Source organism: Sciurus carolinensis, chromosome 5, assembly GCF_902686445.1.
Source record: "Sciurus carolinensis chromosome 5, mSciCar1.2, whole genome shotgun sequence".
NCBI classification, from domain to species: Eukaryota; Metazoa; Chordata; class Mammalia; order Rodentia; family Sciuridae; genus Sciurus; species Sciurus carolinensis.
Genome location: NC_062217.1, coordinates 143,706,530 through 143,729,024, shown reverse-complemented (window position 1 = coordinate 143,729,024; position 22,495 = coordinate 143,706,530). Strand labels below are relative to the sequence as shown.

Genomic DNA, 22,495 nt, shown 5'->3' with positions numbered 1-22,495 from the left:
TTGACTGTGGGAATCAATTTGCAATGTCTATGTAAATCAAAAATCACATTTTACACTCTAATTATATAAATTTTCAATCATACCCCAATGAAGCCATTAATAAAAGTAAAAATATGGGCTGGGAACCAGCATAATCAAGAGAAGGAAAGTATTAACCATTCATGGTCCACTGTATGGTAACAGAATCCTTGTGGGTTTTGCATGAAGCTTTAGTCTGTAGTCTATGAACTGCTGCTGGGAGAGAGAAACTGATACGCTGTATGTACTGATGCTGTGTACCTGGTACTCTCTCTCTCTTGCTGTGTTAGTGATACGTGCGGTTTCGACATACGAGTATTAAGATCTTCTGGGGTCATCATTAAAAATATAGACTCCCAGTAGTCATAATGGGCTTATTCAGTCAAAATCTCTATGAAAAAGACCTGCTAAGGACCCAGAAGAATTCAGCTGGGTATCTGCACAAAGGTGGATAAGCCCTAGGGACTGACTTAGTGTTCAATTGTCAGATGGTGACAAAATACAAGTTTAAAACTTTGTCTTCCATTCAGTATTTATGGTACACTACAAATGAGTTTGTAACTCTCAGGCTTCATTTCCTCTTCATGTAAAACAGGACAAATAAGTCTCATAAATGCATTGATGTGAGGATTAATTCTAATGTAGTTATGAATTTCTAAGTCAGGCATGGAACCTCATAGATCATCCATAAGTAACAGCTGTGATTGCCATCCATTTGTGAACAAAATTCAGAAATATTTGAAGATACTTGTGGGACAATAAAATATAACAAATACAATGAGAATAATCTGAATGACAGTTTGAATCATTCCAAACATGTAGATCAAATGCTGATCTCATTCAGCTAATATTTGCATTTTCTTTCCCATTTCTAGTTTTCCAAAGTCTATGGTCCTGTGTTCACTCTGTATTTGGGTATGAGGCCCACTGTGGTGTTGCATGGATATGAAGCTGTGAAGGAAGCCCTGATTGATCATGGAGAAGTATTTTCTGGAAGAGGCAGTTTCCCAATTGGTGATAAAATTTCTAAAGGATTTGGTAAGTGTGTGTGTGCACGTGAAGTGGGTGAGCAATGATCATGGTGATGAGGAGAATGAAAAAGAGAAAGTCAGGTTGAGCTTGACCATCTGTGTGGCTGCCACTCGTGAACTTCCTCTACCTCGCCTGGGACATCCCTTCTAGATTCTGCTCTCTTTCTTTAGGAGTCACTTTCAGTAATGGAAACAGATGGAGAGTGATGAGGCGCTTCTCAGTCATGACTCTGCGCAATTTTGGGATGGGGAAGAGGAGCATTGAGGACCGCATTCAAGAAGAAGCCCATTGCCTTGTGGAGGAGTTGAGGAAAACCAAGTGTGAGTGACTCATCATATCAACACCTATTGTTGCTTGTATTCTTGACAATTGCCATTGTAATTGGGGTGAGATGGAATCTTAGGGAAGTTTTGATTTGCATTTCTCTTATTACTAGTGATGTCGAACACTTTTTCATATATCCGTTGATTGCTTGTAGATCTTTTTCTGTGAAGCATCTGTTCATTTCCTTCGCCCATTTGTTGATTAGGTTATTTGAATTCTTGGTGTGGAGTTTTTTGAGTTCTTTATATATTCTGGAGATTAGTGCTCTATCTGAAGTATGAGTGGCAAAGATATTCTCCCACTCTGTAGGCTCTCTCTTCACATTGCTCATAGTTTCCTTTACTGAGAGAAAGCTTTTTAGTTTGAATCTATCCCAGTTATTGATTCTTGCTTTTATTTCTTGTGCTATGGGAGTCCTGTTAAGGAAGTCTGATCCTAAGCTGACATGTTGAAGATTTGGACTGACTTTTTCTTCTGTAAGGTGCAAGGTCTCTGGTCTGATTCCAAGGTCCTTCATCCATTTTGAGTTGAGTTTTGTGCAGAGTGAGAGATAGGGGTTTGGTTTCATTCTATTGCATATGATTTTCCAGTTCTCCCATCACCATTTGTTGAACAGGATGTCTGTTCTCCATTGCATATTTTGGGCACCTTTGTCTAGAATGAGAAACCTGTATTTATTTGGGTTTGTGTCCCTGTCCTCTATTCTGTACCACTGATCTACCTGTCTATTATGGTGCCAATGCCATGCCATTTTGGTTAGTATTGCTCTGTAGTTATAGTTGATGTTCTGGTATTATGATACCCCCTGCTTCACTCTTCCTGCTAAGGATTGCTTTAGCTGTTCTGGGTTTCTTATTCTTCCTGATGAATTTCATGATTCTTTGTTCTTTTTCTCTGAGGTATGTCATTGGGATTTTAATTGGATTTGCATTGACTCTGTATAGCACTTTTGGTAGTATGGCCATTTTGACAATATTATTCTGCCTATCCAAGAATATGGGAGATCTTTCCATCTTCTAAGATTTTCTTTCTTTCTTTAGTGTTCTGCAGTTCTCATTGTAGAGATCTTTTACCTCTTTGGTTAGATTGATTCCCAAGTATTTTTTTTTTTTTTGAGGCTATTGTGATTGGGGTAGTTTTCCTAACTTCTCTTTCTGAAGATTCATCACTTATGTATAAAAATGCATTAGATTTATGAGCATTCTTATATCCTGCTACTTTACTGAATTCACTTATGACTTCTAGAAGATTTGTGGTGGAATTTAATGGTTGCTCTAATTATCTAATCAAGTCATCAGCAAATAGGGATACTTTGATTCTTTTCCTATTCATATCCCCTTAATTTCTTTGGGTGTCTAATTGCTCTGGCTAGTGTTTGAACAACAATGTTGAATAGAAGTGGTGAAAGAGGGCATCCCTGACTTGTTCCAATTTTAGGGGGAATGCTTTCAGTTTTTCACCATTTAGAATGATATTAGCCATGGGCTTATCATAGATAGACTTTACAATATTAAAGAATGTTCCCACTATCCGTATTTTTTCTAGTGTTTTCGACATGAATGGGTGCTGTATTTTATGAAATACTTTTTCTGTGGCTATCGAAATATCAGGTGATTCTGGACATTAAGTCCATTGATATTGTGAATTACATTTATTGATTTCCAGATGTTGAACTAACCTTGCATCCCTGGGATTAAATCCACTTGATCATGGTGCACTATTTTTATATATTTTTGTATGCAATTTGCTAAGATTTTGTTGAGAATTTTTGCATCAATGTTCATTAAGGTTATTAGTCTGAAATTTTTTTTCCTCGATGTGCCTCTGTATGTTATAGGTATCAGGGTGATATTGGCCTCGTGGAGTGAGTTTGGAAGGGTTCCCTCCTCTTCTATTTCATGGAATACTTTGAGGAGTATTGAAATGAGCTCTTCTTTAAGGGTGTTGTTGAACTTGGCTGAGAACCCATCTGGTCCTGGACCTTTCTTTGTTGGTAGGCTTTTGATGACTTCTTCTATTACATTACTTAAAATTGATCTATTTAAATTGTGTAAGTCCTCCTGGTTCAGTTTAGGTAATTCATATGTCTCTAGATACCTGTTTATGTCTTTGGGATTTTCTATGTAGTTGGAGTATAGATTTTCAAGATAGTTTTCTGATTATGTTTTGTATTTTAGTCGTGTCTGTCATGATATTTCCTTGTTCATTCCAAATTTTAGTAATTTGATTTTTCTCTCTCCTTCTCTTTGTTAGTGTGGCTAAGGGTTTATCAATTTTGTTTACTTTTTCAAAGAACCAACTTTTTCTTTTGTCAATTTTTTCTATTGTTTCTTTTGTTTCAATTTCATTGATTTCAGCTCTGATTTTAACTCTTTCCTGTTTTCTACTACTTTTGGTGTTGCTCTGTTCTTATTTTTCTAGGGCTTTGAGCTGTAGTGTTAGGTTATTTATTTCTTGATATTTTCTTCTTTTATTGAATGTGCTCCATGAAATAAATTTTCCTCTAAGTATTGCTTTCATATTGTCCCAGAGATTTTGGTATGATGTATGTTTCATCTCGTTTACCTCTCACAATTTGTTTTATTTCCCCCCTGATGTCTTCTGTTATCCATTCATTATTGAGTAGCACATTGTTTAATCTTCAGGTGTTGGAGTATTTTCTGTTTTTTATTCTGTTATTTATTTCTAATTTCAATCCATTATTATCTGACAGAATACAAGGTAATATCTCTATCTTCTTGTGTTTGCATAATATATGGCCAATTTTAGAGAAGGATCCATGTACTGCTGAGAAGAAAGTGTATTCACACTTTGTTGGATGGTATATAGTATATATGTCCGTTAAGTTTAAATCATTGATTGTGTTATTGAGACCTATGGTTTCCTTGTACAATTTTTGTTTGGAAGATCTGTACAGTGGAGAGAGAGGTGTGTGAAAGTCACCTAATATTATTGTGTTGTGGTCTATTTGATTCCTGGAATTGAGCAGGATTTGTTTGACGTAGATGGGTGCACCACTGTTTGGGGCATAGACATTTATGATTGTTATGTGTTGCTGATTTATGCTTCCCTTAAGCAGTATGAAATGTCCTTTTTTATACCTTCTGACTATCTTTGGCTCGAAGTCCACATTATCTGATATGAGGATGGATACTTCAGCTTTTCTTCTGAGTCCATGTGCATGGTATGTTTTTCCCCATCCTTTCACCATTAGTCTGTGGGTATCTCTTTCTATGAGATAAGTCTCTTGCAGGCAGCATATTGTTGGATCTTTCTTTTTAATCCAATCTGCCAGTCTATGTCTTTTGATTGATGAGTTTAGGCCATTAGCATTCAGTGTTATTATTGAGATATGATTTGCATTCCCAGTCATTTGGCTCATTTTTTTTTTTCTAACATGACTTGTTTTCTCCTTTATTTGGCTATTCCTTTAGGTTAGTTTCTCCCTTTGGTGACTTACATTATTCTTTTTCATCTCTTCCTCATGGAATATTTTGCTGAGAATATTCTGTAGTGCTGGCTTGCTTTGTGTATATTCTTTTAGCTTTTGTTTATCATGGAAGGATTTTATTTTTGTTGACAAATCTTTACTTTTGTTGAAAGTAAGTTTTGCTGGGCATAGATTCTTGGTTTGCATCCATTTTCTTTCAGGATTTGAAAAATGTTCCAGTTCCTCCTACCTTTTTGGGTCTGGGTTGAAAAATCTGCTGATATCCATATGGTTTCCCCCTGAGTGTAATTTGATTGTTTTCTCTCACAGTCTTTAAAATTCTGTCTTTATTTTGTATGTTATCTATTTTCATTATAATGTGCCTTGGTGTAAGTCTCTTGTAATTTTATATATTTGGAGTCCTATAAGCCTCTTATACCTGATTTTCCATTCTATTCTTCAGATTTTTGAAATTTTCTGATATTATTTCATTGACTAGATTGCTAATTCCTTTGGTTTGTTTCTCTGCCTTCCTCCATCCAAATAATTTTTAAATTAGGCCTTTTCATGATATCCCATAATTCTTGTAGATTCTTTTCATGGTTTCTTACCATCTTCTCTGTTTGATCGACTTGGTTTTCAAGATCAAGTATTTTGTCTTCAGTGTCTGAGGTTCTGTCTTCCAGGTGTTCTATTCTATTGGTTATGCTTTCTATGGAGTTTTTAATTTGGTTTATTGTTTCCTTCCTTTCTAGGATTTCTGTTTCTTTTTTTTTTTCAGTATCTCTAACTCTATTGATATCATCTTTTGCTTTCCACATTTTTTCTTTTAACCATTAATTGGTGCAATCGTTCAAAACCTGCATTTGTTCTTTCATCTCATCATTTGCTTCTCTGATCATTTAAATTATGTACATTCTAAACTGCCTTTCTGACATTTATTTGCCATGCTGTCATTGGATTTTATTGATGTAGCATTTGGGTTTGTTTGGGACATTTTCTTCCCTTGTTCTCTCATATTGCTCAGATATCTTCCTCTCTAGTAGTGAAACGTGAGATATTGCAGATTTCCCCTACTGACTTATAGTGTCCCGGTAGATTTTCAATAACTCACCTTCTAGCCTTCAGTAGACTAAATTCTTGGAGGAACTTGATAATGCAGTGACCCACAAGGATGCTGCCCCTCTCGGGTGGTGACTTTCAGGTGGGATATATTCCCTGCTAGTGGGCAGAGGTACCTCTAATTGTTAACTGATGATCAGCCAAAGGGGGACTAGACTGAGGACTGGGGCACAGCTGGTCTTGGGCTGGATCACTGGTTCTACTACCCCAGTGGGAAAGTCTCTCCCAGTGGAGAAGTCTAACCAGGTGGGGAAGTCTCACTGGGCAGCTCTCCTCTGAGAAGCTCACTTCAGTTCGTAACTACCACCTGGGCCAGGGAGTCTTGCCCTGCAAGGAATTCTCTCACTGGGCAGTCCTCCTCTGTGATATTCCCTGGGATCCAGAACTATCACCCAGGCCAGGGAACCTTGCCCAGTGTGAGAGACTCACACAAAAGCTCTGAGTTGGTCCTGAGTCTCTCAATATCTCCTCTTCTTGGATACTGAGTCCTGGAGCAACTTAAAATGCAGTTTCCCTCTAGTTTGCCATCTTGAATCCTCTCAGTGTTTATAATTTTTACTGTAGAAGTCTTTCATTGCCTTGGTTAATTTTTTATCAAGTAAACTTTAATTAAATCTAAAATTTACTTGTTTTATCAAGTAAACTGTAATTAAAATATAGTTGTTAATTTGGACACTTTGTTTTTATAAATGATATTTATTGATCACCTTATTGTAGTTTCATTTTTATAGATTCCAACATAAATGAAAACCTGGTTGTTTTTTAATTTATAATAAAATGAAGGAGTGACTAAGAGGGTGATCAGTAGTAAAATTTACTGAAATATATTATACTGTGTGACTATATCATTCAGAGAAGTGTTCCAGAAGTTCATTATGAAGTAGCATTCCAATAGATTAAATTTTGTGTCATTTGAAGACGAGAGGCTCTATTTCCTAAAGTGGGACAATTCCCCTCAGTCATTCTCTCTCTTTTTTTCTCTAATGAACAAATATACAGATGCCATTATGCCATTATGACTTTAACCTTTCAGTCACCTGATTTATTCTAAAGTAAAATCTTATCACTTTAATTTTCATAAACACATATCCTTTATGTATTTGTCTTTCTCTTCATAAAACATGAATCTTTTCTGCTTATATTCATTTGTTCCACACATTCACAATTCTTTACATAGTTATTGTCTATTTAAACTTTAAAAAAATTTAGTTGTAGAGAGATGCAATACCTTTATTTTAATCACCTATTTTTATGTGGTGCTGAGGATCAAACCCAATGCCTCACATGTGGAGACAAGTGCTCCACCACTGAGCAACAAACTCATCCCTCTCCATTTAATCTTTATTGCTATAGTTTTTACATATGAATCTTTCAGTAAGGTATATATACATACACATGTGTATGTATATGCATACATACATTATATATATATATATATATACACACACACACACACACACACACACACACACACGACCAACAGAATCATGAGCAACATGATTCTGCACTGAAAGTGAATTAACAAGTGCTTTTAATGTGATCTTTTACAATGTTTTTCATATAAATGATACTTTGGGTTAGAATGGCTTAAAAAGGCAATGGATTTGAATGGAGCATTAGAAATACTGCTGTTAAACTGGCTAGAAGTTGAAAGTCCATTCCAGTTTAAGGTAAAAGTGATAATGATTTTTAGCATTCTGGTATTTTTCATCTCAAGGGAATTTCAGAGAGGAATTGCTTAGAGTTTCTGCAATTACCTTTCCTGTTACCTTAAAGATATATAATTTTTATGTATTTCTTAATGTTAATTTTTAATGTTTCCATTTCTTTAGCCTCACCCTGTGATCCTACTTTTCTCCTGGAGTGTGCTCCCTGCAATGTGATCTGCTCCGTTATCTTCCATAATCGTTTTGATTATAAAGATCAGCATTTTCTAAATTTATTACAGAAAATAAATGAAAATTTGAAGATTCTGAGCTCCCCATGGATCCAGGTGAGACAAAATCCCACCCATTCTTCCTAAGAAAACAGATGATCTTTAGTCTTACTTGTTAAAGCTTCTAGAGGTCCAAGCAGTGAATTGAGTGTAGATACCACCGTCTGACCCAGAGTTGGGTGTCATGGAGTGAGTATTAGAGAAATATGAGTGAGTCCTTTACTTCATGCACAGGAAAATTAATGCCCACATAATGATGACATACAAGCCTATTGTATCTCTGGCCAATGCTTTCCCCAGTAACCTCCAAAGTCTAATTTTTATAAAGTACTTTGGTGACTGCATTTGAGCTAGGTCATGGCACTCAGTGGACATCCTGGAGCCTGTGGAGGACTCATCATTTGCAAGGATTTGACTCTAACCAACAATTAGAAATTTCGTCAGTTTACTTGGCAGAAATTAAGTTATTTGGTACTTCACAAAGTGTCAAGAAACTTATGTTGCAGAAAAGATAGCCCTTTAAATAAATGGTGCTGGAGAAACTCAAACTCTGTTTGTGGTGAAATGCAATGGAACCCCTAGTTCTCACTTTGCATAAAACTCAACTCAAAGTGGTTGAAAGACCTAGGATTACACCAGAAATCCTGAACATTCTAGAATAAAATGTAGTCACACACTCCAACATGTTAACTCAGATACTGACTTCCTTAACAAGACTCCTACAGTGCAAGAAATAATTTCAAAAAATCAATAAATGGGTGGCATCCAATTAAAAAGGTAATAATCAAGAGTGTGAAGAGCAACCTTACAGAATGGGAGAAAATCTTTGCCACATGCTCTTCCGATAGGGCATCAATATTTAGAATATACAAGAACTCATAAAACTTACCAATAAAACTATATAACCCAATCAATAAATGGCTAAGGAACTAAACAGACACATCTCAAAGGAAGAAACATGAATGCTCAACAAACACATGGCAAAAACATTCATCATATCTAGAATTTAGAGAAAGGCAAATTAAAACTACACTGAAATTCCATCTCACTGCAATCGGAATGGAATTATCAAGAATATTAGTAACAAAAAATGTTGGTGAGGATGTCGTTAAAAGTTATACATGGTTGGTTGGACTGCAAATTGGTTCAATTACTCTGGAAGGCATTATGGAGATTCCTCAGAAAACTAAATGGAACCACCATTTTACCCCATTGTCCCACTCCTCTGTATATATTCAAAGGATTAAAATTATCATACTACAGTGATGCAGTCATTTCAATGTTCATAATAACACATTTATCAATAACTTAGCTATGGAGCCAAACTAAATGCCTTTCAACAGATGAAAGGTAAAGAAAATGTGGTGTATATACACAGTTGAATACTACTCAGTTATAAAGAAAAATGACTTTTTGGCATTTTCCAGTAAATGGATGGATCTGGTGAATATCATGCTTCTTGAAATAAGCCAGTCCCACAAAAGCAAAGGTTGAATGTTTTCTCTGAAATACAGAACCTAATCCCAAATAAGGTGGGGCAGGTATAAAAAGAATAGAAGAAAGATTTGTTGAGTAGACACAGGGGAATGAAGAAATGGGAGAAGAAAAAGGATAGGGAAAGACAATGGATTGAATTTGTCCTAACATTTCTATATACCCAAGATAAATATACCATAGTGAATCTCACCAACTTGTACATACAAAGACACTAATCTAAAAAAAAATAAACTTTAAGTAAATAACAGACAGATCAGAAGAGTAAAGAAAAGGGAAGAGTGGTGGGAGGAAGGGGAAAGGAGGAAATGTATGGAGGACTGAATTAAAATATTTTATTCCATGCTTTTACAATTATGTCAAAATGAATTCTACTGTCAGAACATAGAATTTTATTGGTCCTAAATAGAACCAATTAAAAAATCAACCCAAAGACAGACAGATCCTAACTCAGTTCTCCAGCCACAACCTGCCTAGAGTTACCACCAAGGAATTCCTATCTGTGGATTAAAGCACAGATTAGGTTAAGGCTTTCATGACTCAATCATTTCACCTTTGAACCCTCTTGCATTTCTCATGCAAGAGCTCTTGAGGTATTACCTCTCATATAAGAACCATAAGAACAATGCAAATGGCATCCTACCTGAAAGGGATTAGGCTAAAAAGTAGGGTTAGGTTAATGAAATATGTGCATTTCAGTGTGTAGAACCCTGAAAAAACAGTTCTACCCTATGTTTAAGTGGCAGGTTCTGCACTCTTCATTCAAAAGAATCATCTCGTAACTACTCTTGTGCACAATTACTTTATCTATAGAATGCTCAATTGAATTTCATGGTAATTTCAAAACCCTGCCTCTTCTATCAGGCAGCTTCATATAAGGAAAAGCAGAGAACAGCATTGTGCTCTTTGTTATTTAATTCATAAAAATTTTATTAGTTCTTTTTAGTTACACATAACAATATGATTCATCTTGAAATAATAATAAAATCATGGAATATAATATGTTCTAATTCAGTCCCCACCACTTCCTTTTCCCCTCCTCTCTTCCCTCCCCCTGTTCTCTTCCCTCTACTCCACTGTATTCTCATTTACCAAGTATTTTTTCTTTCTCAGGTGATCCAAACTTTCTCAAACTCTCTTCTCATCTTCAAAGCATCAATTATGGTAATTCATGCCAATCTGTATTTCCAGATTGTAGGGAAAAATGGTTTGAAAAGAAGACAATTTATATCAACTTATTTTTATCTCTAAAAATGATGTGTGAGTATAGGAAAGCGTTATCACTTCAGTTCCTCTGATCATAGTTATCTCCCTCAAGTCTTTCCATAAGCTTGGGGATTGTTAGATACGTACAGTAAAAGCTTCTTCCCATGGAGGACATCAATTTTTTAAACCTATATTTCTAAGCTGCACTAGGAATAATATTCATGTCTATCATACCTATTTATAATTAATACATATTTTTATTTTGTAGGTCTGCAACAATTTTCCTGCTCTCATTGATTACTTCCCAGGGAGTCATAGAAAAATTTTTAAGAATGATGCTGATATGAAGCAGTGTTATTTGGAGAAAATAAAGGAACACCAAGAATCCCTGGATATAAACAATCCTCGGGACTTCATCGACTGCTTCCTGATTAAAATGGAAGAGGTAGAATACGAACAAAAGCTCGGTTATCTGATTGTTTCTCCATTTTGTGATTCATCGATTAATTCTGTGGTTACTAGGGCTATATAAGTGGTCAGGCAAGACATATTTTACAAGCATCTTAGGCACCTCTTGTCCCTAAAGATGTACCTGAATCATCATGAAAGAATTAAAATTGAATCACTAAATAGGTAGAGTAAACGAACACTGTTCTATAGATACTAATAATCTACCTGAGGAAAGACAAAATTGACACCTCAGATGAGAAGGAAATAATTAAAAATAAGCTGCAGTATATAAAATTGGAGCCATGAAATGCAAATTGAAATCACTGTAGTCAGTGTATGGGAGAATGGGAATGTATCCACAGACCAGCCTTCGTAATGGCTCCTTAATAATCAAGATCAAGTGTCCAAAAGATACAACACTGATTTTCGTAGACACAATCCCTGTTGCTCATTCTAAGACCAACAAGCTGCAACACGACTGTAGAGCACTGTCCTCACAACTGACTGCAATGGGTGCTATTCTATGGAGAATAGTGGCTGGTATATGAGACACTGAGATTTATCAGAACTTTTATATATTAAATATCTCCCTTGATACTAATTTTCAACTAGATTCTAGAGTTCCAAAACAGTTGCTTCAGACAGCACATAGTAGGTCAATAGTTATTTCTCTGGAAGGACTCATACCTGGGACTTCCTACTCCAACCTCTTTGGTTAATTATTCCTATACTGTCTTTTTTTTTTTTTTTTTTTGGTAAGTTTTTGTTTGATACATTAGAAATATCCATGTTTAGGATTTATTTTGCAACATTCATACAATCACATAGGACAAATTTCCGGCTTTATTTTCTTTATACTTTCCCTTTCCTTCATTTTCTCCCTTCCCCACTCCCTTTCTCTGTCTTTGTCTTTTTTCCATTTTGACGAGGTCCCTTTACTTTTCTTTTTCTCTCTAGCTGCCACATATGAGAGAAAAGATGTGATCCTTGACTTTCTGAGTTTTTTCATTTTAGATTATATTTTCCATTTCCATTGGTTTCCTTGGACTTGACATTTCATTGATTAAGATTGAGTAAAAGTTCATTGTGTATACATGCCATGTTATTTTTATCCATCCATCTCTTGAATGATATCAATTTGATAGGGTGAACTGTGCTGCTATATGGGAGATATTGCTAGAATATGCTGACATTAAGGCTTTCGGATAAATACCAGAGCTTGGTAATTCCATTCCTACTCATTTGAAGAATCTCCACAGTGATTTTCATAGTGATTACACTAATTTACAATCCTACCAACAGTGTAAAAGTGTTACTTTTACTTCAGATGCTCTCCAACATTTATTATTGTTTTCTCTTTCCAAATATTTTTATGGCTGGATTATACTTGTATATAATGGTAGGATTTTTTATTACATATTCATACATGTACACAAGATAACAATGTAATTCAGTTAAAATTATTCTCCAGTTTTTCCCCTTTATCTTATGTCCTCACTTCCCCTGGTTCCTTTCTTCTAATCTACCGATTTCCCTTTGATTTTCATGGTACTTTCCAGAAGGATCTTTTCCTTATTTAACTGCTTAGGATAATTATTAAAAAGTTGAATAGCTAGGTCATGTGGTGATTCCAGTCCTAGTATTTGAGGAATATTCATAATAATTTCCATAGTGGAAATTTACAATTCCACCAACAGTGTAAAAGTGTTTTTTTTTCCTCCACATCATATCCCCTTTTATTATTGTATGTGTTCCTGATGTCTGACTTTCTAATTGTAATGAGATGAAATTTCAGTGTCATTTCAATGTGAATTTCCCTAATTGCTAAAAAATTCTTTTTCTTCATATACTTGTTCAGCATTTGTATTTCTTCTTTTGCAAAGTGTGTGTTTAGTTCATTTGTACACTTATTAGTTGGGTTTTAGTGGTTTTTGGTGTTAAAATTTTAAGTTCTTTATGTACTTTGGATATTAATCTTCTTGTGGAAGAGTAGCTGGCAACATTTTTTCTTCTACTTTGTAGCTTGTCTCTTCACATTCTTTTTCATTTCCTTTGTTTTGCAGAAGTTTCATAATTTGATGTCAACCGTTTATTGATTTTAGATTTTCTTTCTTGAAAAGTCTTATTGTTGAAATCAGTGCCTATACTCATTGGTTGGAGTGTTCCCCTTGTGTTTATTCCAGCAATTGCATTGTCTGGTCTAATTTCTAGATTTTTGAACCACTTTGAGTAGACCTATGGGCAGGATTAGAGAGAGAGGAATCTAGTTTCTTTCATTATCATATGGATATCTAGTTTTCTCAGCACCACTTGTTTAAAAACAACAAAACTGCCTTTTCTCCAATGTATGTGCTTGACACCTTTGTCAAGGATCAGATCGCTGTACTTATTAATCTGGGTTTATCTTGATGATTTCTTTACCATTTGTCTACGTTACAGAACCATGTAGTCATTGTTGCCAGAGCACTGTAGGGTAATTGGAGATTAGGTACTGTGATTCCTCTGGCGTTGCTCTTATTGCTCCTTATGGCCTAAGCTACTCTGTGTCTTATATTTTTCCAAATGAATTTAGAACCTTTTCTTCTTGTTCTGTGAAGGATAGCTTTGTTATCATGATTGGGATTTCACTGAATCCATAGATTGCTTGGTTAATATGGTCATTTTGGTAATGTTAATTCTGCCTATTTAAGAACACAAGGAATCTTTGCATCTTCTAAGGTCTTCTTCAGTTTCTTTCTTCAGTTCTTTATTTTTAATCATAGAGATTTTTCTTCTCCTTGGTCAGATTCATTCCTAGGTTACTGAGATTTGAATTTCTTTGTTTGTATTGAGGCTATTGTGAATGGGATTGTATTCCTGATTTGTTTTTCAGTGGACTTATTTTTCTGTATATAAAAGCTACTGATTTTTATATTTTGGTCTTATATCCTGCTGCTTTTCTGAACTTGTTTTCTGAATCAACCATGGAAGTCTTATTGTGAAGTTTTTTCGGTCTTCCAAATTTGGAATCATATCTTTTTCAAACAGTGATAATTTGAAATGTTTCTTTCCTATTTGTATCACATTTATTTCCTTTCCTTGCCCATTGTTCTGACTAAAATATCAAATATTTATTGAATAGAATTTGTGACAATGGACATCCTTGTCTTTTTCCTGAGTGTGGAGGAAAATGTCTTCAGTATTTTCCCATACAGTATATGTTGGCTTGTAGTTTGTTATATATAACCCTTAAGATATTTAGATAAGTACTTTCTTGTCACCATCCAGTGGGACATACAGACTCGTACACCTCAGATTGTCATGAAGGAGCTTCTTCTTTATTCGGATCCCAACAACAAAAATCCCCCCAAATCAGTGTCATCCTCAATATATAAGCAGTCTCATGCATAAGCAATTTCGATCAGATATGTCCACCCAATCCTATTAAAGGTCAAGCAGTCACGAGCTCATGCATACATGTAGCCAATTGTAACAGCTTCCTGTTTTTCTCCAGGCATACCAAGCATGCCCAAGCAGCCCTAGCAGGAGTCCATGGGTTCCACACAGGTAAACAGGGCGCGGGGAGACAGCGTCAGAGATGGATGGAGAATGAAAGACACAGACTCTAGTTCTGGTGCAATCAATCCCCCTTTATTCTGGGGAAGGCTGGGTTTATATACATTTTTCTTCAGGCTATAATGGCAGTCTTGTGGTTAATATTAAAGAAGTTTCCAAAGCATAGGCAGAAATTGTTTTTAACAAGGAACAAAAAAATTATGAGAAAACAATAACCTTACAGATTGTCCTTACCTAATCACAATTGTTTTAAGAATATCTAACTACGTTGATGAGCTAATACAATATTACTTCCTTAATATCTAAACTCTATGTGACATAAGATTATTCTTATTATTCTTGCAGTTAAAACAATAAAGTAATCTCATGTGACTATCTCTACTAGGTCCATCTGGTTAATATCTAAATTGCTGAGTTAAGGGGTACAGTAGGGCAGCGGTCCCAATTGTAATTGTGTACCAACGTTTTTTATAGGGGTGACATATTCTTTGTAGGAAGGAAGGAATGTTATGAAACCTTATTCTCTTACCTCACCACCACACATGAACAAAATCATCATTAAAATTTAACCAGCCTGTTGGAGACAAAGGCAGATCTACAACTATTTTCTCCAGAGGCTTTCAGGGACTCATTTTATAGTTGCAAAATTATTTTTAATTTTGTTAGTGGTAAAGACCCATTGTTTTTCAGATTGTAGGTAATATTTTCTGGAATTTTTGTGTTATTCCCTTCATCCCCTTAAGCAATCCGTTCAGACTGAAATGAGTAACATATTATCAGAGAAAACACCACGCTTCGGAGCAAAACATCTGGCAATTCCTTTTAGGATGAGCCTTTGCAATCATCCTCCAGAGGATCTTTGTCAAAAACTGGATGGAATTCCGGACGCCCCCGAAATGCCCTTTGACTCCCTGCCAGCCCACATCTCCCCCTGTTTGTTTATAAAAGGACCGTGCCTGTCTTAGGTTGTCCATGACAGAGCAACATTCATACTTGTCATCAGAAAATGAAGCTTGTATCTTCATTCCCTCTCTTAGGTTGGTATGAGCTCTTCATGAATCTTACCCATCTCTGACTACCAGTCTAGCATAGCCAAACTTGGGGGGAGGTTCCCACATAACCTGCTAAGTCATAGGAGCCATTTGGGAAGGGTGCTAAGTCAGGAGAAAAGGTTACAGTAGGTAACCCTAATGTGGAATTAGTGGTAAGAATAGGAGTATATAGATTTGAAGAGTTAGTAAGGGGCAAAGGGCAAGGCCACGCCTTTACTATCCCTTATAGGTAACGCACAGCTCCTCCATTAACATGGTGAGGAATCATCAACAACAGCAGTTGGAGGAACTTCCACATCTTCTTGTTGTTCTTGGTTTTCTATTGAGGAAGCCTTGACCAATCTTTCAGGCACCCAAATTGGTGATTGTGTGTCCTGCAGGAAAACACAAACAGATCCTCGGGTCCGGATTAATACCGGATTCGGACCTTTCCATTGTCCCAATAGAATGTCCTTCCAAAGCACTTGAGGTAGATGTTTTTTATTAGGTTCTGAATGATGGTCAACAGCAGATCGGCCCTCAGAATCGAGTTTTAAAAAATTTAGAATGAACAAGGCAACAGATAATTTGTCTTTTGGGGATCTGTATGATGCCCCTATTCCCCCTTTTTGTTTATAAAGCATGTTTTAAGTGTTAAATGGGCACACTCAACAATGCTCTGTCCAGTAGGATTATAAGGAATTCCTGTGATGTATTGAATACCAAAGGTGGAACAAAATTGTTTAAAGGCCTGGGACGTATATCCAGGACCATTATCTGTTTTAATTTGTTTGGGGACCCCTAGAATGGAGAAAGAATGTAAACAGTGTGCTATTACATCTTTGGTTTTTTTCTCCAGCATGAGCAGAGACCATAATAAATCCTGAAAAGTTATCTATTGACACATGGATGAATTGTAGTTTTCCAAATTCTGAATAATGAGTTGCATCCATTTGCCAAATATTATTGGGCTGAAGCCCTTTTGGATTTACTCCTAACGAGGGGTTAGGAATAAGTGTAGCACAATTAGCACAAGACTTGACTATGTCCCGAGCTGTTGCCTTAGTAATCTGATAGCATAAACATAGAGTAGAAGCATTTACGTGAAATTTGGAATGAAAATTTTTTGCATTTTCAAGTGCATCAATGATATGTGGGTCTCTGGTGGCCATGTCTGTTAAATCATTGTGTAACCTTAGAGGACCTGGAAGGCCAGTATGAGCCCGAACATGCCCAATAAAAAAAAGGGCTTTTTCTTTCCCAAATAAGTTTTTGTAAAGATTGTAAATACTTAGTGATGGTGAAAGTGAGGGAGAGCAGACCTGTTAATTCTAAATTTTGAATAGCATTAACAACGTATTTGCTATCAGAGAATAGGTTAAAGGGCTCATTGTGGGTTCTGAATACTTCCATAGCTACTAATAGTTCTGTTTGTTGTGCAGATGAGTATTAAACAGCAATGTTTCTGTAACATTATTTACAGTAATAGCACCAGTACCATTTTTTGATCCATTAATAACTATAAGGGTAGTTCCTATAATAGGTTCTTTTCGGGTGACTTTGGAGAAAATTTTAGGATGTTGACTCCAAAATTGGAGAAGAGGATCAGATGGCAAATGATTGTCAAACACAGCAGAAGTACTAGTAAAGACTATAGCCCATGAATTTGAATTTTATTAATAAGATATTGTATCTGATCAGTAGTATAAGGAGTAGTTATTGTCAAGGGATGTGACCCAAAGGTGGAAAGGATTACTTTTAATGCCCTAAGGATTAATTTTGCCACAGATTCAGTAAACAAGGATAAGACTTTGTTAGGGGCATAATTCATATGAACCCATAGAATAGGACCCTTTTGCCAAAACACTCCTGTGGGTAACTTATTTGTGGCCAAGACAATGAATGAAAGGCTTAGCTAGGTCATACAATCAAGACGAACCTTTTCCATAGCTGTTTCAACAAGCTTGAGAGCTTTTCGAGCCTTAGGGGTAAGCACCCGCTTAGAAAGGGGATCAGAATCACCTTTAAGAGTGTCAAACAGGGGGCAAAACTTGAGATGGGTAAGTGAAGATAAGGTCTAATCCAGTTAATGTCACCTAATACTGCTCTGGTGGAGGCACAGAGGTCCAATCCTGCGCTTCCAATTGTTTGTCTACTTAGGGAGTCAAGAGGTAATGGGTCCGAGGTAGGGACTGGATAGCCCCGTATATTTGTGGGCCCCAAGGTCGGGGGCCCTGATTCCCATTTTTTGGAGGTAAAGGGTCACCATCTTTGTCTCTAGTTGATTTACAGTCACTTGCCCAGTGTTTCCCTTTTTTACATCGGGGACATAATATTGGCACAGGACCCTGGGGGCAGTCCTTTTTTATGTGTCCACATTGTTTACACCAATAACACTGTTGGCCTGGGCGGGAGTTGGCATTGCCTCTAAGACCCTGTGCAAATGCTGCAGCCATCACCTGACCTTGAATAAAAGCCTCATCAATATCCCTACAAGCCTTTAAATAGGCTCCAAGGTCTTTGTTCTTCCAAGGTCTTATTGCTTCTTTACACCATTTATTTTCTTGCTCATATGCAAGCTGTTTGACTAAAGGCATAGCCTGGTCTACATCTCCAAATATATGTCCTGCTGTTTGAATCGATCTATCTACAAAATCGGCATAGGGTTCATTGTTGCCTTGAATAACCTTAGATAACTGTCCTTGAAGATCGCCAGCACCTGAAAGCGTTTTCCAAGCTCTAGTGGCAGCAGCACTAATTTGTTGATACACACCAGGGTGGAAATTAATCTGATTACCTTGCCCTTCATATGGTCCTTGGCTTGTCAGCATGTCTAGATTCCATTGAGGATTGCTCGCAACTGCATTATGTGGGGCAGTATCAGAACATAACTCCTGGTTGGCCACCTTCCACATAAGATATTGTCCCCCAGATAAACATACTTTTGCTATATTACCCCAATCAGTTGGAGTAAGATTTTGACTTGCAACATTCTCTAATAAAGAAATGGAAATTCAGCTTGTACTCCATAGGACCTAACTGCCTCTTTTAACTGTTTCACTAATTTTATATCTAATATTTGATGATATCTCTGATTGTTTTGATCTTCAAATACCGGGAATATTGGGAACACTGATTGAGATTCTACATCAGCCCACTGTCTGGGGGCCACCCCTGTGCAGCAAGTACATTTGCCCCCGCAATTTGGAAAAGAGTGGTGACCTGGATTATATGCCGGGGGGTGCGGTGTGGTAGGGGCTAAATCCCACTGAGAGAACTTCTTTTCTAGCTCTGTCTCAGATAGTTCCTGTTCTTCAGAGTCACATCCCTGTTCTGAGTCTGAACATCTACTTTCTCTTTCAGAAGCTCGACTTGATTGTTCTTCTTTTACAGTTTCTAGTATCTCTTCCCCTTCTCTTAGCTTTTCTTGAAATTTTGGTTCCCTGGAAGTCAGACAGAAATGAACTAATGTCCATATAGGCAAAGTACCAAGAGGGAGAGGCGTTAAGAGAACCTTCCATGCGAATCCATGAAATTTAAACAGAAACCAAACAAGAAAAAGTAACAAAAATATTAACACAACTAACACCTTACACACATTCATTTACTACAGGACATCCTTTGCTGTCTCTTGGGACAGCCTTCTGTTAAGTTCTCTCACTAGGGGAGCCTTCCATTAGTACCTTAAGGCCACTGTTTCCTCGAATAGGGAAACCTGCTAGTTGACTGCTAGTTGACTGTGCTAGTGAAAAATTTTCTCCTTTATTACTTACCTGAGCACTCATTGTTCCCCGTACAGGGCACCAAATGTCGCCGTCCAGTGGGACATAAAGACACGTACACCTCAGATTGTCATGAAGGAGCTTCTTCTTTATTCGGTTCCCAACAACAACAAAAACCCCTCAAAAGCAGTCTCACCCTCAATATATAAGCAGTCTCATGCATAAGCAATTTCGATCAGGTATGTCCACCCAATCCTGTTAAAGGTCAAGTAATCACAAGCTCAAGCATACATGTAGCCATTTGTAACAGCTTCCTGTTTTTCTCCAGGCATACCAAGCATGCCCTTTGGCTCCCTGCCAGCCCACACTTTCTATCCTTACTTTCTTCATCGTTTTTAACATGAAAATATGCTAGATTTTGCTACTGGCTTCTTCTACATCTATTGAGATTATAATGTGATTATTATTTCTTGATTTTATTTCTGTAATGAATTAAGAAGAATTATTGATTTGTAGAAGATTAACCCTCCTTGCATTTCAGAAATGAAACATACTTGATCATCATCTACGATTTTGGTATTTGTCTTTTTAGATGTACAAACTTACTGTGCTTTCATATGTGATTTGCCAATATTTTATTAAGGATTTTAACATTTATATTTATCAGGGTTATTGTTATCTAGGTTTTTTCACCCATATGTCTTTTTCTGTTTTTGGAATCACAGTGATACATGTTTCATAAAACGAATTGGATGTTATCCCCTTTCCCCACCCTCTTCTTATTTCCTGGAATAATGTTAGAAAGGGTTGCATAGTTCTGCTTTAAAGGTCTGATAAAATTCATCTGGGAACCAACTGGCCAAGGGTTTTTCTTTTCTGAAAGGCTTATCACTGCTTTAATCTCATTGTTTATAATTGGTATGATTAAGTTTTGTATGTCTCTTGGTTCAATTTTTATAGGTCGCATCTGGGTAGACATTTGTCCATTTCTTTTAGATTTTCTAATTTATTGGAATCAGTGTTTTCAAGGTAGTCCCTAATAATCCTCTGGAATTCAGAGATGTAGCTGGCAATAGCTCCTTTTTCATTTCTAATTTTATTAATTCAGGTGTTCTCTCTTTTGCTTAGTTTGACTAATGTTTATCAGTCTTGATACTCTTTCCAAAGAATCAAGTTTTTGTTTCATTGATCATTTGTAATTTTTAAATTTCTCATTAATTTCACTTTGCATCTTAATTATTTCTTTCTTTCTACAGTATTTGAGATTAGCTTGTTCTTAATTTTCTAAGGCCTGGAGATGCATTATTAGGTTATTTGATTATTAGATTTAGATCATTCTAATTTTTTAATGTCTTCATTCATAGTATACAAACTCTTTTCTTAGAAGTCCCTTCCTAGTGTTTCAGAGATTCTGGTATGTTGTATTTCTATTATTTCTTGATTCTAGTAATTTCCAATTTCTTTGAAGACCTTAGCCATCTTTCCTATTGTCCCTTTTAAAGTACTTAGCATCCATTGAGTGCCTATATCTTTTTAACAATCACAAATTCTGCAATCCCAGGTTTGCTTGGACTTTTCTGGCTAAATTGCAATTTTTCAAATCTTTCTGCCTTTATTTTTGCTTCTAATTATCACAGTAAACTTGGCTAAAAGTCACTAGCAATATCCATGACACAGTCTAAATGCTGTACCTCCTTGTAATTTCTTCTGCCAAACTAATTAGTTTAGCATTATTCAATTCATCCTCAGAGAAAATCTCAGGACATGGACAAAATGTAGACATCTTTTTGCTGCAACATAATATAAATGTCCTTCAGGTCAATTTCCAAGAGTCTCCTTTGAATCCTCAAGAGCCCCATCTTAACTGTCCACAGTCCTATTTTCATTCTGTTCTTCTGCATTCCCACCAGAATCACCCACTAAGTTCCACTTACAACATTCTAAAACCTTTGCAGCTTACATCTGTAATGTCCAAATTCCTCCCACATCAATCCAATTCTAAGGACTTCCGAACCACATGAATGATTAGTCACATCAATAGACCCACTTCCAATATCAATTTCTCTTTTAGCTAACTTTTTTTGTTGTTGTGACCACAGACCTGGCAATAACAACATATATGAGGAAACATTTATTTGGGATCATGGTTACAGAGGTTGAGTTTGTGAATGTATGACTCCCCACCTCTGGATCCAAGGTCAAGCAAAATATCATGGAAGAAGGTCATGGTGGAGAAAAGCAGTTCAGGACATGGCTATTAGGAAGCAGAGAGAGAGAGCTCCACTCACCAAGGACAAAATATAAACCCAAAACCACTACCCCTAGTGACCTGCTTCATCCAGTCACGCCACACTTGCAAATAGTTATAGCCCATGTAAACCATATCAATGGATCTTTTAATAGAGTAGGCTACACCTCTCATAATCTAGTCATGTTACCTCTGAGAATTCTTGCTATTTCAATTGACATATGTATATACATGTATGTATATATACATATGTATATGCACACAATTGTATGAACATACTACATTGGTTCCTGCATATATATGAACATTGAAGAGTGTTCCTACATGGAAATAATATAATGTGGTCGATTTTGTGCTCCAGTAATTTTTCTTGCCATCCCGATATTTCTCCCTCTTGATACCCTATTCCTCTCTATTGTTTTCCTTTCTATTTTGTTTTTCTGTCTATACTCTACATAATAAGCAAAAACATTGTACTTCTGACTTTCTGATACTGGATATTTTCTAGCATGATATTCTCCAGGTTCATCCATTTATCAGCAAGTGCCATATTTCATTCTTCTTTATGGTAGAATGAAAATTTGTTGTGTATTTTTATGACATTTTCTCTATCCATTTGCCCCTAGGGGGACTTCTAGGTTGTTTACATAACTTGGTAATTGTGAATTGCACTACTATAAACATGGCTATGCATGTATCACTACAGTGCAATTATTTCTGTATTTTGGGATAAATATTGATGAATGAAAGAGCTGGTTCATGTGATGTTTCAAATTCTGGTTTTTGCAGACCTCCTCATTGCTTTCCAGAATGGTTGTACCAATTTTCAGTCCCAAAAAGAATGTATGAGTGTACCTTTTCCCTGATATTCTCTAAAGAAATTTTTGTTCTTTCTATTCTTGATAGTTGACATACTGACTGGAGTGT

General features: G+C 36.3%; 1 protein-coding gene across 1 annotated transcript in view; it reads left to right on the top strand.

Annotated features, from left to right (window-relative positions):
* Window positions 1-22,495, top strand: part of LOC124984664 (cytochrome P450 2C18-like) — a 40,725-nt gene that overhangs the window by 5,192 nt on the left and 13,038 nt on the right. The window contains exons 2-5 of the mRNA XM_047552565.1: window positions 894-1,056; window positions 1,221-1,370; window positions 7,759-7,919; window positions 10,831-11,007. Of these exons, the coding sequence (XP_047408521.1) occupies window positions 894-1,056; window positions 1,221-1,370; window positions 7,759-7,919; window positions 10,831-11,007 (651 nt within the window). The remainder of the gene's footprint in view (window positions 1-893; window positions 1,057-1,220; window positions 1,371-7,758; window positions 7,920-10,830; window positions 11,008-22,495) is intronic.